The sequence below is a fragment of the Rhinolophus ferrumequinum genome, chromosome 22, assembly GCF_004115265.2.
Source record: "Rhinolophus ferrumequinum isolate MPI-CBG mRhiFer1 chromosome 22, mRhiFer1_v1.p, whole genome shotgun sequence".
NCBI classification, from domain to species: domain Eukaryota; kingdom Metazoa; phylum Chordata; class Mammalia; order Chiroptera; family Rhinolophidae; genus Rhinolophus; species Rhinolophus ferrumequinum.
The window spans coordinates 35,391,677-35,406,919 of record NC_046305.1 but is presented as its reverse complement, the minus strand read 5'-3'; the positions used below and the strand labels follow the sequence as shown (position 1 = coordinate 35,406,919).

Here is a 15,243-nt window from a genome sequence, read left to right as displayed (position 1 = left end):
TTTGTCAGTTTTTTCTTTGGCTGTTGAGTGTGGTTTTTGGTAGGAGTTCTTAGAGCAGTCTTTTTCTAAGAGGCTGGAGTTTTCTAATCTAGAGCCATTTTATAGCAAGACTTTCTTTGCTTGGACACATGACTGTCGTTCAAAGTAATGGAAGCTTTAGGAATTAAATATAAAACTGGCTAATGCAATTTAATTATAATACTGCTGTTTGAATGTAATTACCAATGCTATGTTTGAAATTAATTGGATGACTGGTTTAGCTGTTATACTCTGAAAGGACTGATGAAGTATTTGCGTCTTGGGTGCCCAGGCTCCCTTATTAAAAGCCAGGACTACACCCAAAGAAGGCCCAATGATTGTTTCTCTGGGATGGCCTGAATCAGCAGGTGTTAGACCCAGGCTGTGCCACTACTGAGGTGGCTCTGAGACCAGCTGATGGAAGTGCTAGGATGACAGTCCCCACCACCTCTACACATACCCGAAGGTAGACAAAGAAAGATTCAGTTTCTTTGGGACTTACAGACTCTCAGAATGTGTTTGCTTCCAGCAGGTGTTGAATTTGACTTGGAGTGGTGAATCTGACTCTTTCCATGGTTTAGGGTCTCTTTCCTTTCTTTCCCATTGACTCTTGGGAGAACAGGAAGTGACTGGTGGTTTACCTATATATATATATTGTGTGAGCTTTTGTGTGAAGATTCACTTTTCTTTTTCAAGCTCTTCCCATGGAAACAGTGAGCCAGCCCATATCAAAGCTAACACACTTGGCTTAATTATTGAACACCTCCAAGCTTCAGTTTTCTCATTTGGAGAATAATAATAGTATTCAAAAAGGGTTTTCTTGGGGAGGTAAATTAGATAATGTTTGTAAGCCTCTAGCATAGGATATGCTGAAAAGGTGTTCCTCAAAAATGATCAGTTATCCCTTCTCTTCCTAGTCTGCTAAGGAGAGGTGGGCCATCTCTGACAGCTCCACAAAAGAGAAAACCTACCAGGTTGATTTGGGGATTTGATCTTCAACTTTAATATCAATGATTTCAGAGCCAGCAGGGTGCTAAGATAGCTTCAGGGACACAATGTCTTTGAAAATACTGTTTTAGACAGAAAACCAAAACAGAGCTCCAGCGTTATCAGAATTTTCATAATATTTATGGGGACGGTGTCTATTTAATAAATGAAATGACAACCTGCTGATACCACTCCTCCCATCCATTTCTCCTGTTCATTTTAGTAATAGAATTCCTTGAGATTTATGTGTCTTCCTGACTACCCTGCTACAGACTGCATTTTCCAGTCTACTTTACATTAACATGGTGCCATGTGACTAAATTCTGGCCAATAGGATATTAGCAGAAGTGACCTTTGCATTTTCAGGTCATATCCTTAAAATAAGGCTGTCTGTCCTTCATTTATCTTCCACTTCCTATTCTAGAACGCAGAGGTGGTAATGAGCTGTCTTTGACCATCCAACTAAGGGCATCCCTTAGGAAGTAGCAAAGTAACAGAACAGGAAGAAGCTGGGTGTCTCGATCATCTCTTGTGAGTTTGCTGTTCTCTTCCCCTTAACGTCTCCCAGCTAGGATTTCTATATGTATAAGAGAAGTGAATCTTTCTAATCTTTTTTAAGCCACTGCTATCCTGGAGTCTTTTAAAGCATCAAAACCAATATGCTAACTAATACATAACCTTACGGGGATGAATCTCAGTGTGACCAATTTTATGACTTTTTTCATAATTTTTTTCATTGGTTTTCAGAATTACTCACTAATATCTTGCATTTGGGGTAGTTAGTAAAAGTAGAAAAATTAATCAGTCTTTGCTCCTAGTGCTTAAAGAATTTACAAGTTTCTAAATGATCTATCAAATCCAGCATGCTTTGTTTTGACATTAGCTAGTTGATATTGAATGGCTAAGGCATGCAATGAAAAAAGAAAGGTGTGCAATAAAAATTTTTCATTTTTAAATCACAAGGTATCTCAATTAATAGCTCTGGAATTGCAATGAATGCTATTGAGTGCACATAGTTGATGACTTTAATCAGGTAATCTTAATTGAAGTGTGTTGGTCATCTGTTATAGGCAAATAAATTGTTACAAATGGGTGAAAAGGGAAACATATTTTATCTTTATAGGTAATTTGGCCTAGGGTAATGTCAAACATACTTTCTCAATAAAATTGAGAGAATGCAGTCTAGTAGAATGGGCTGTTTTGTTTGTTTTATTTTCTAAAAACTAGGGTCTGATAAATTTCATCAAACATTTAATAAAGTTAAGCACTTACTACATCAGGCACATTTTATTCACAAACTGATATAAAAGTGTATCAAAAAAGACAACAAATACTTATATACACAAACGTAGGACAAGAATTGTCTTACAATCACCATTTGCCAAAACGCATGTGTATGATAAGGAAGATCTAACCCACCAATGCAGTCACATGCCATGTGTAAGCAGGCCAGAGAATTAAAGTGCATTTGGCATATGGCAAACACTGTTTGCCCTGAGCCAGATCTATTGTGTCTAATCCTGAGTATTTACAAACCAAACAGCAATACAACATGTTAGTGTGGACGGAAAAGGGGCCACATGTAAAACCTGACAAGCTCAGGAGCCTGAAAATAACCACGTAGGATGAAAATAACCACGTGATTATAAAAATTCCTAACTAAGGTGGGCCATGGCAGGAAGTCACATCCTTGGCTGGTAGCTTCCTTGACAAAGGTCAATCTTTACCTAAAGTGAGCCTATCTTTTGTCTTTTTGCATCTAAGATAACATACCCTTGAAAAGTCAGAGTAATCTCTTTTTCTGGACCCCTCAGGGGACCCAATCTACCACACCAGAGCAGGAAACCACAAAACCCCTCATTGTTACCTTGTTCCCCAAATACCATCTCTATGTACTGTAAAATGCTTTTAACTATCCTGTACCCACCAATGTAAAACAAGTGTGTGTCTCTCCACTTTATTTTTTATTCAATCACAGAAATTTCCTCGCTTTGCTTTTTCCCACCCTCTTAATCTACAACCAATGGATTTCTTGTAACCTTCCTCCTTTGATTCTAATGTATAAAATAAGTTGCAAAACCGCCATTTTCCAGAGCATTTTCTCAATCTCTTGAGACTTTGCTTCCCACCGATTGTCATCAGTTTGGCTCAAATAAACTCTTAAAAGCTTTCTTTTAGGCTGGATGTTTTTTCGTCAACAGTAGCTTCAAGGTAACTAGAAGCAGAGAACTAACCTACCTAACAATGACATTGAAACAAGTGTCATTCTGCTCTAATAATTGGGAACAGAGCAGATGTTTAGAAAAGCTGAATAATTTATAGTTACATGTAAGCAGCTTTTGCATGGCTGAATCTCATCTCCTGATATAACTCCGTGAACATTAATAGTTATGGCCAGATGATACTATCATGATTTGAAACTGCCATGTAGGCAGGGAATGTCAGAGGAGAATGATTTGTAGAAAAGGAAACCATCTTAATCAAAATAATATTTTGTAAATTAAGGGTTTCATTTGCCATGAAAATTGAGAAACCAAACTGGTTTTCAGGGAGTCAGCCACTGTCACGTGTAAGTTCCAAATGTCATTTTCTAATGAATGCAAATAAGTGAACACCCTGGAGGTCGGTGTGGTATGGTGAATTGGTTAGTTATGAGCAGCTTCGCAAATGCTTTGGCAGGACAGAGGCCCAGTGGGAGGTTTTTGTTTAGGCACTGCAGAGAACCTTGCAGTACATGCCAAACATTTAATAGCTAAATAATTATAATAATAATTCAAATTGACCTCTACACAGGTGACATGAGTTTCCCAAGTGACCTTCAAATACTGTTGTAGCTAGGATGTGGCAAGCTAACTGCAGATGTGCTTATGCATGAATTTGGGAAGCTATTTTTTTTTTTAAATAAGTTGTAGGGGAAAAATATTTTTAGTGAATAAACTACTTATAACCATATAATGAAATGACAAAACATATTCAATGATTCATATAACCATTGACTCTCTCTACTAGACATAATTACTGGCTTTGTGCCTTGTAACCCTTAACATTTTTCTCTAACAGTATTATAGAGCAGCCACTGTATTTTCTACTTTCTATCCACTTAATTTTTGCTTTGCTTCTAGTGTTAATTGTTCACATTTGATACCAAGAACAGCACTCCATTATTTGAAGACCAATAAATATAAATGCCAACCTTAACGTAACATGGAATAACCAACAAGGACTAGTAAGCCTTGGGTGATCTAAGATGGACTGAGTGATATTTGCCTTATGGTAGACAACATGCCTTGCAAGGGGTGGTGTGGAAATTTTCTGAGCTGGTAAAATTAGCCACGGACTCTTCTGGGGAATGAAGTCTCAGTGCCATGTCAGCAAAGACCCTCAATGAATGTCTGCCCTTGAACATTCTTTCTTTGTGACCATCACCTAGAAGATGGATCACTGAAACAAACTCCTTTCTCACTTTCTGGGTTGTCCAGTTGTTCCTTTGTTTACTCTTTACTGATGTCAAGACAGCCAGAAATCTATGTCATCCCTGCTAATGGTCTTACATTTCTGTCTCCAAGTTACTGCTTTGAATGAGATAATTAATGTAAAAGCACTTTGAAAAGTAAAAGGGTCTGAAGAGATAAACACAAATAAAACACAAATAAAAATTTGTTTTGAGAAGCTTATGATTCTCGAATCTCCTCTAGAAGACTAAAGACTTACATGTGGCAGGTTCTCAATAAATGTTTATTGAAATGAATCAAGAATAAACTGGATGAGGCATGGGGGAGAGGGTCTGAAGTCAGAAAAATCTATGTGTGACTCAAGGATTCACTGTTACTAGATTTATAGCTTTCTGTGCTTTAATGTCCTTATATGTAAAATGAGGCTAATTAGACTTCCTCAGAGAATTGTTATTCTCAGAATAATGCTTAGTGTATAATATGTGCTCCACAAAGTGTAGCTGTTGTTATTGAATTGAAGTGGGGTAGGGGGAAGGACTCTCAGAGGTTATTCTAATCTGTCTTTTAGTCTATTGTGGTGTGTGTGTGAGGTGTTTATTCTGGGTAACCATTTAAACCTTATTTCTACTAACATATAAATGAAATTGGCAGGTATGGGCAAGAGAAATTGCTGGGAGGCGAGGATGAAGAAATAAAAGAGCATATGATGGAGGGCAAAAGGTGAGAAAGTAAAGCGATGGTGAGTAGTTAAAACATGCCATCAACAATTGCTCAAAAACCAGGGGCACCACTGCTACATGACTTTGATCTTGACTCAAGATGCTTAGGTGTTTATTATTATTTTTTATTTTTAAAAGAATTTCAAGGTTTTCCTTTTTAGTTCATTTATATTTAAGTCGTTGTCTAGTCGTCATCTGGTTCCCTTTAATCGATGGTATTTTCAAGTCCATCCATCCATCCTTTTATCCATCCATCATCTATGTTTTTCATTCATTCATTTATTAAGCTATGTATACGCATATTCCTACTATGTGTTAGTCATTGTACTAGGTATTTTTTTTGGGGGGGAGGGTAGATTTCTTCCTATTTTTTTGCTGGAAATTTGGTTTACTTAGCTCCTTTTGTTTAATTAAAAAAGCTCCTAAGTTAAAAATAATCAGATATCTGGAAAATTAAAAACAACAACAGATGAACTATTGCAAATCTGGTAAACCAATTAGTTAAATATGGAGAGTGAAAAACATGCTCGGAATGATTTTGACTCATATAATTGCCTTGGGATAATTTCTTGAGTGTTTCTAGGCAACAGCAAATTTAAGAAGAATAAAAAAATGGTGCATTTTTTTCTCCCTTTTTCCTTTTCCCTTTTCTCATGTTGTCCCAAAAGAGCAGCTTGTGTATCTCCCTGTGATGTAATGTTAGATATGGTTGGTTTGGTCAGAGTAGGAAGGCAGAAACATTTAGAATGTGACATTTTCATGCAGCATGTCTTACTGTGTTTGATGAGACATTAGTTTTATTAAGGTACAATTGGCTTGCACAAGTACTTGAGAACAGTAGGTAGGGATTAAACTTGGATAGAAATAATATCTATATTTTGATAAAGCATAACCAGCAACAAAATCATTTAACCTTTATATTTCTAAATCAATGCTTTGGGGTCCTTTTTGAAATTGAATCTTGCCTGCTATCTTTTGAGTTAACTGAGTAGATTATTGCTTTATATGCTATTGAGCAGAATGCGTTTTCTAGTGCTCCATCTTCATTTGTGGAGGAATTTCCCTTACGTGACGTGGGAGGGCTGTAGCCGCTGTACATGCCCACTCCTCAGCTTTTCTCATGACATCCACTCACATAGAAATCAAAGCTCCATATGCACCTTCCCATTCATATCATATGTGGAGGGCAGTTTCTAATTATTTGGAAACAAATGGAAGTTCATTAAATGAAGGCAGAAGGTCAGAAAGGTACTTTGGAATATTTAAGAAATCCTTACGAAGGAACATTTAATCATGAGTAGATCATCCTTCTCAAAGAGAATGCAGTGTATTTGCATCATTCTTCTTGGCAGTTAACCTTTCACATTTTATGCTTATGACATTTTATGCTTATGACATTTCGCTCTGTGTGCTCCAATCGAAGTCAGAGGTCTTTGGACATAGTTTGAGAAGTAGCAAGTGTCTGGAGGGGAGCCTGATGCAAGACAATTTGGGAGAGGTACTCATGGAAACTGCAGGGCAGCTGGATAAGAAAGAGGAACCTAGAATGTGAACAACATCCTTTGGACACTTCATAAGGTGCTTGGGGGTGTCCTTTTTGGGTGTAGGCTCTTGGATGGGGAAAAGCAACAGAAGTGACAGAACAAGATTTCTAAGCCAGCCTATATATTTGTGCACATGGGTTTTTGGACTGGGAAGTCAGTGCTGGATTTGTACCTGTGCCTACGATCAGAAAGTAAATGGTTCAGTGGTCTCCGTAAGAACAGGGCTCATTTGGGAGGCAAACTGAAACTCTGTTTAAGCAAACTGATTCAAAAGGAGATATTCAATATTGTTTTCCTCTGGCAAAATGTTCACTAACATTGTTCTAAAGCTAAGAATGTGACTCAGAGACAAAACCCATGGAAACCCACTTATTTTCCAAAATGTTGCCTCTGTTTGAAAAAAAAGATAACAGGATAAATAAGAGACATGCTTTACTTAAATGTTATGTGTGAGTCAGGGAAACTTTCAGTTTTTTTAATATGGTAGAGTCCCATGAACGTCTATATAAAATGATGCACAAAAGAGTGAAATCAGCATAGATTAGAAATTTTAAAATGCTATAAACAGGTAGCACTTACAGGATTTAACTTTTGTAAAATTTATCTGCAGTATCTGACATACAATTTATTTTTATGATTAGGATTTTTAATTAGTTGTTAAATCCTGGCTCTTAATTTTTTAGCTGTATGATGGGGCAAGTTAGTTTCTATAAATGTCAGTTTTTCATCTTTAAATGTTACCTAACTCAAGGTGATTGTGAGAATTCAATAAAATAATAATATACATGAAGTGTTTAGCACAGTGTCTGGTCTATAACAAGTGCTCAGTAAAAACTAATTCCTATTATTAGCATTTTAGTCTTCAAGTCGTAAAGAAAACCTATCAATTATTTCCAAATTCTAGTTGGGTGTTAATCTCAATTTGCTAAACGAGATTTTTTTGTACTGGCCTAAAGCAATCAGAGATTCTAGCCTAAAAATAAAAATTCCTCGATAAAGCTCTAGGCAGTGTCCTTTTAATTGTTTTTTATTCCTAAGAAGGAATAGTATCTGATCTATTTTTGAACACCTACCGTGTTTCCCCGAAAATAAGACCTAGCTGAACGATCAGCAATACTGTGTCTTTTGGCGCAAAGATTAATATAAGACCCGGTATTATATCATATCATATCATATTATATTATATTATATTATATTATATTATATTATATTATATTATATTATATTATATTATAATTATATACCTGGTCTTATATTATAGTAAAATAAGACTGGGTCTTACATTAATTTTTGCTCCAAAAGACGTATTATAGCTGATGGTCTGACCAAGTCTTATTTTTTGGGGAAACACGGTACCATGTGTCAGGCACTCTGAAAGTTGCTTCCCTCATAACAGTTCCATGAATTGTCCCATTATCACAGACAAGGAAACTGATGCCCGAAGAGATGAAAGAACATAGCCAGACTGATGCACTATGGTTGGCAGAACAGGGACTTGAAGGCCAAAGATGAATTTTTTCAGCTCAACTCACAAAACCGTGAAAGTAGAAGAAACAAAAACTTGATGGGCAAAGTCTGGCCCTTCTACAGATGCTGAGGTAATAGCAACATTTCTATTTTGATGTTCCTATTAAAATCTTATCCTCTAGCTGAGAGGCCTGGCAGATGGCGAATGTCACCCTTGAATAGGCACGTAAGTCAAGTGATAAATGACATTTAGGGGTTGGGATCCTTTCTCGGCTTAGGGAAGGAGGATGGTTCTGCCTGGTTCAACTTCCTCAGTTGGCTTGCTGGCCATTCAGAGCTAACAGGAACATGTAGCGCTGTATTTAGCTGGCAATAAAAGCTTGGTAAGCACTGTGGGTAGTTGTTTTAGAGAAAGATTGAATTTAAAATCACGCACCTGATTATTTAGCAGCTTTGGAAATATGTGAGAAGAAAATGTTTGGTTGTCAGGTAAAGCTGCTTTGGCAACGGGATTTTTATAATGCTGGGCAGCGGTGGAGGCTGCTTACCACAGACAAGGCACAGACATTTTTTGTCTCTGTATATTGCTTCAGTACATACTGTCCTCTGCACATTTTTAGCGAGATGAACATGCCTTTATGTATCACAATGATGCAAATTATTTACTAACTCTTTGCAAATACATTTCTTAAGGATCATTCCTTGATCAAAGCAGTTTTCTATTAGGTGTTAGGTATTTTATTCTTCCCAGAACATTCACACCTACAGCTCTCTTCTAATTTTGCAGCAGGAGAGCACTGAACCTGGCTCAATTTGAGGCCCAAGTTTACCCTTTACTGGCTCTGTGACCTTAATGAAGTAAGTCCCTTATCCTCTCAGAGCCTATTTCCTCATCTATAAAATGGAGGTGTTAACGCTTTCTTTTTAGGATTGCTGTGAATATTAAATGACTTAATGCTTTGTAAAGTGCTTTGTAAACTGCACAAAGCCACTTAAAAAAAACCATTACTGTTATTATTATTTACATTTGGGGATTAAAATCATTTGATGTTAATAAAGGAGTACTGATGGGTTATTGACATCCTGAAGATCTAAAATAAAGTCAATAGTGAGATGCCAGAAATTGGGTAATGAATCAGACATGTAATTGGTAATTGAGCAAAGATGTTAGAGGGACATGGAAGCAGATCCTGAGTGTGGTAGGAGCGGTAGGAGAAAGGAGAACAAAGGAACAGAACATACTTCAGAGACTTCCTAGAAGAGATTGTGTCACAGAGGTTGTGTGTGCCATCATTGTATAGGCTGCATCGGAGAGTCAAATGAGTTAGTCTCTGATCTGCCACTTCCTAACTGTGTGAATTCTTTAATCTTTGCAAAGAGTGAAGATAATAACACCTGTCTCAAAGGATTATGAAGATTAAATGAGATGATATATGTAAAGTGCCTGGAGGGTAATATAGCTACAAAATATGTTTTTCTTTTCCTTCTTTTCTTCTTCCTCCTCCTTTTTTTTTTTTTTTTTCCCGTCAGGAGCTCTAACTAGGCAAGCCACTATCAACACTGGAAGCTTATGTGCTCTTCAGAGCATTCAGGTAAGGTCTGAAACCAATCAGTAGAGCCCTCGTAAATTCTCTGGGATTACTCAGAATGCTGTCCAAACTTGTTAATGGAGTTTGAGTATATGTAGCCACTTCAATTATCATCAGGTGCAGAGAAGGTTATAGGTGTTCAGTATGTGGAAAGACTCCAAAGAGTGAAGGGGCGAGGGTTTACAAGGATTAAATTCAGGACTTCTTCAGAGATAAGGGTTCGGTATTGAGGGATGAGGAAAGTAATCACTGGCTAAGCCAGACTTTGGTAAGAAGCTCTGGCCTTATGAAGAATCAAGTTTTACAAACTGTTGGGTTGATTTATGGAGTTATTTTAAAAATATTTGCTATCCCCCATTCAGAAGCACTTCATACCTTTGAGCAAACAACTGAGGGATTTATAAATGTAAAAATTTCAATTATAAAACATAACTTTTTAAGAATTGTTAATTTAAAAAAACATAAATAAGAATGAATGGTCAATGATTTTAGCTATTAAATATATAAGTGTATGAAATTAAGCAAGTAAAATGAAAATCAGTTGAAAAGAAGGAAGCTGTTTTTCCATGTTGTCAGTTTTAGGCCTAATGTAGTCTGTTTGTATAGTGTGGTGAGTATGGAAAAAACATGGTCGTAACACAGCTACTGGATATTTTTATTTTCTAGTACTTTTCCTATATTCCTCACTAACGAGAACAAATTTGTAGTAGCTGGAGTTTTGAAAGTTACCTATATCTCAGAGATTTGTAGGCTTTAAATTATTGTTATTATTACACCACAAAAATTTCCATCTTTTTTCCATTTGTGGGTTAGAAAATGATTCTGACATTTCCTATATTTCTTTCTTCCATCCGGTCTGTTTTGTGATAATACTAATAATCCCATCTTATATTTAAGCTTTCCATTTTTTTAAATGTCCATCACTTCATTTTAAGACAACATAATTTAAAAACTTAACTTGTTTTATCAGAAGTTGCTGATTCTCTACAGATTATTACGATGGGCAGGGATGGACATTGAGAAGTGAGGTCAACACCTGTGACCAAATAGTCAGGGAAGTAGAAGAGAGAAAATGTTAGTGAAGTACTCAGCTAGTGTCTTCTTTTTCAAAATATCATGGTTGTGACTGGGGAGGGTCTGGGAGAAGTGTGAAGAATGGACCGTGTAAATACACCTGTAGAACTGTCACCTGTCCTAAGGTGAGAGTGAGGTTTAGGGCTGTGAAGGACTGTTTTTTGATCACCTGCCAGTGCCAGATAGGTGCTACTAGCTTAGCATATATATTTTGAATCTGTTCAACAACTCTAAAAGATAGATATTGTTGCTATCATTTTGTAGATGACAAAATAGGCTCAGAGAGCTATGGGTAAGTCACAAATATATATTTTTAACATAACTCTTGTGTTGCTACACATAAGTGACATTTACAGTAAAATTTCTATTATTGTCTCCTTGTGTGTTTCCTTAGTTTTTATTAGAAATCCAAGTGGAAGATCTGATGTGTCCCTAAAAATGAAACCGACTCTACACATGCAACATGGGATAAAATCAAAAGAAAGGTAGTTGTGGAGCATCTCAGTGAGGGCCATACCTGAGGATACTTTGTTCTAGAACCTGGGTCTGGCGCTGGTCTTGTTGATTTTGCCTCTTCATCTCTTCCTGTTCTTTTCCACTGCTGATTCCATCCAGCAGCCATTTCTCCCTTAAAGCCTTTTTCTGATAACAGGAAACATAAAGATATTTTCTTATGTCAGTAAACAATCCCCAAGTCTATGAATTTCAAATCTATGAATTGTAGTAGTGGGCATATTTAAGAGAAATTATTATCTCTCACTGCCTTGCCTGAATAAATCTGGCCTTTTTATTCTTTGCACCCTTCCTGACCTTCCAAAGCCAGTTTTATGTATTTAAATCCTGTTTATTCTTCAAGTTCTAGTTCGGGTCATTTTTCTCCATGAACATCTGTGTCCTCTCTTGGTAACCACCCCCTCCATCTGATCCTCACCCTCAGAGAACTTTCTTCAGAGTCATGCAAAACTGTGTGCTTACATACACTGTATGTTCATAGCAGCCATATAGGGATCCTATCACGTGGTGCTTTACTATTATTTCTTTGGTTGATGGGCATATATCTTGTGAACTTAAAAATCCTTGAAGGCATTTTGATATTCATCCCAGTGACAGTATACAGTGACTGCTCCAAAAACATCTTTTGAGGGACTAATTGGAATGGTGTGCAAAACAAGGGATTGCTGTTATATCCTAAACTAATTCAATATTAGTCTTAGGCTGTGTGGTTGACAATGATTGTTTTGCCAACCCAGTACACCTTCTTTCTTCTGAGAACCTCTCTGGTCTAGATATCAAAGTTTAGCTCCCTCCTTTTCCCATTAATATGATACACAAAATTCACTGATCTGTCTAAATATTGGTTGAATTTTGGTCAATTTTAACATTCAAAAAAGTTTTCTGTTTCATCATATGGAAATTAAATACCCCTGAATTTGCATAAAAGAATTACATTCCTGAACCTGAGCCTAAGAAGACTTAAAGCAAATGAAAAAGACTTGTGAATTTCAGAGGGGCTTTAACCTGTATCCCGTTCATGTCTCAAGTAGAAACGGTTAGATATTATTTTCAGAGTTTGAGTTTCTCCTTTTTTTCCTGAAGAAAAGTGCTATCACTATCTATCTAATCTACCTTTATAAATTATTTGTTCAATAATTATTCACTGGGAATTCACTGTGTCAAATGGTGGGGTTAGAAGAATGGAAACATTATTTTCTGGGACTTCTTTCTCTTACAATGAGAACACATAGGAATTTTTGTCCCTTTGCAAGGAATGCTAAAATTAATACCACTGGAATATAAATATCTCTGAATTAAAAAAAAAGTTTAAAAGGTTAATTGTGGTAGATAATTACCAAAGAATGGTTATTTTAACATAGGCAATGGTTTTCAAATCATTTAAGAAATACTATACTGATTACAAGTATATATTATGTGGGATTGTAATTTGTAGAATAGATGAAATCTGGTCTGCTCTAGTTGGAGCAGTGACGGGGTTTGGAAGTCTATGGGTGCATGGACACAGTTTGTAAACCACTAGACTGAGGAACAACCTTATCCCAGGTCATCAGGTTTGTGTTGGCCTTTCAGAGTTTCAAGCAAGTACATGTGGGTGACACACTCCGTAAGAGCAGTTTATAGCTAAAGATACTTTCCACCAGTGTTCTCCTAACCCTTAATTATAGATATTTGTAAAATTTTTTTCCCACAGACACAGTAAATATTAGTAAAGTTCATATTTACCTCCTGAGGTCGAAGATGCCAAGAAAATATTAGTATATCACCATTGTAAAAATTTACCTTGATTTTAATTTATTTTTATTGATGAAATATAAGGATAGCTAATGTATAGTAAAGAAGACAATAACACCTATCAAAGGAAATTATAGTCCTTACAAATAACTTAGAAGGATAGTTTCAGTCATTTACATTCATATCACTATAAGAATCATGCAGATGGGATAGTCTGATGATGCTGAGTTATAGAGGGCAGAGAATGAGTCTTGTGATGTGATTATGTTACCTTGGGGCTACATTCTTGGTTCTTAGTCTGGTTAGGAATAAGATTAATTTTCATTTTAGCCTTATAAAACTTTGTTCATAATTCATGAATTGTCATTTATTTCTGGCAGAGAATTCTTTGCATCTAAACATAAAATAAATATATAATTTGGATGTGTAATCAAAACGGTACGGTACAATCACATATTACAGTAATCTAAACACAATTATTTTGCTTTTATGTCGCAATTTAGACTTATGCTTTAGTGTATGAGGTTAAGGAATATAATAAAATCTATTTCATAACAATGACATTCATAATCAAAGACCATATTAACTACATGAACATATAAGTAACATGTGGGTAATAGATCTCTTGGCAGGTTTTTAGGGAAAGGTTTCCGAAAGCACTTCTACATTCTACACAGCAGTTATAGTAGACTTTAGGAATAAATGAGTTTTTCATACCATTAATTCAGTGGACTCCCAAAAAGAAACGTTTTCTAGGTTGAGTGTATTTTGTGTTTCTTGGTGGCCTCAGATGTGACCATGATACAAGGCAAGCAGATTCATACTGCACAAATCTCAGAAATGTTTGAATGTTAAAGTGCTAATAACGTCCCTTTGGAAAACCCCTTTTCCAGCATGTCATTGGTGTGATTGCCAGGATCCAGAGCTAAAGAATATCGGAGTGTGTTACTACAACTATTTTGAAATGTGTGTACTACTGATACAGAAGGAGAACTTTGTAAATGTTTGCATTTGTGTTGTTTAAAGTGGGTAGCTGAAGTGTAATGAGATAGTTTGCAATAAAAAAATTGGTGAGGATTGTCACTGGAATAGGGACAATTGGATGAAAAAGAAAATTAAAAGACTAGAGGGTACTATGCTGAGTGGAGTAAGTCAGACACAGGAAGTCAAATGCCGTATGATTTCACTTACATGTGGAATCTAAAGAACAAAATAAATGAACAAAAAACAGAAACAAACTCATGGATACAGAGAACATTTTGAGGGTTGCTAGATGTGAGGGGGGTTGGGGGATGGGTGAAAAAGGGGAAGGGTTTAAGAAGTACAAATTGGTAGTTACAAAATAGTCACGGGGATGTAAAGTATAGCATAAGGAATATAGTCAACAATATTGTGATAACTATGTATGGTGTCAAATGGGTACTAGATTTATCAGGGTGATCACCTTGTAAGTTATATAAATGTCTAATCACTATGTTGTACACCTGAAACTAATATAATATTGCATGTCAACTGTAATTTAAAAATCTAAACAAAACTGAAAAATACAAAAGAAAAACTGGTAGCTGTAGAGGCCAATAGAGCTTTCATGACTTGGTGAACATATTTTGCAACTGATTTTTAAAATACTTCTACACATTTTTGAACCCTCATTTGGAATTATGCCTACTTAATGTTTGGTATAGCAACATTTTCTTCAAAGCTTGGAAGAATGTGCATTATGGAAGTAGCCATTCTTTCCTCTATGTTCCCTTTGCAGTTTACACCTCGTATATAGTGTTTATCACAGTATAAATGCCACTATAAGTTTATGTGTCAGTTACAATTTTAAGGACACAGACAGGACTTTATTTTATATTTGTAGTGGCCAGCTTAGTACCTTGTACATAATAGGTGCTTAATAAATGTTTATTGATGAAAAGGCCCTATGTGCACCTATATAAATTCTACTTATCATTTAAGAGTCAACTTACATCCTACACCTTTAATGGAAACTTTTTTGACCACCTCAAATTAAAGAATTACTGCTTATACTCATTTAAATTAAAAAGTCATCATTTAACTTGTCCTAATTATTTATTTAATCTTAAATTTCCTGCTAGGTTGCAAGCCGAGGGACTACAGGCTTCTAGGGCCACTGCTCATC

At 36.0% G+C, this 15,243-nt stretch overlaps 1 protein-coding gene across 1 annotated transcript in view; it reads right to left on the bottom strand.

Annotated features, from left to right (window-relative positions):
* The window catches only part of PALMD (palmdelphin), a 57,398-nt gene that overhangs the window by 15,996 nt on the left and 26,159 nt on the right, over nt 1-15,243 (bottom strand). The window contains exon 3 of the mRNA XM_033093482.1: nt 11,368-11,492. Within this exon, the coding sequence (XP_032949373.1) occupies nt 11,368-11,492 (125 nt within the window). The remainder of the gene's footprint in view (nt 1-11,367; nt 11,493-15,243) is intronic.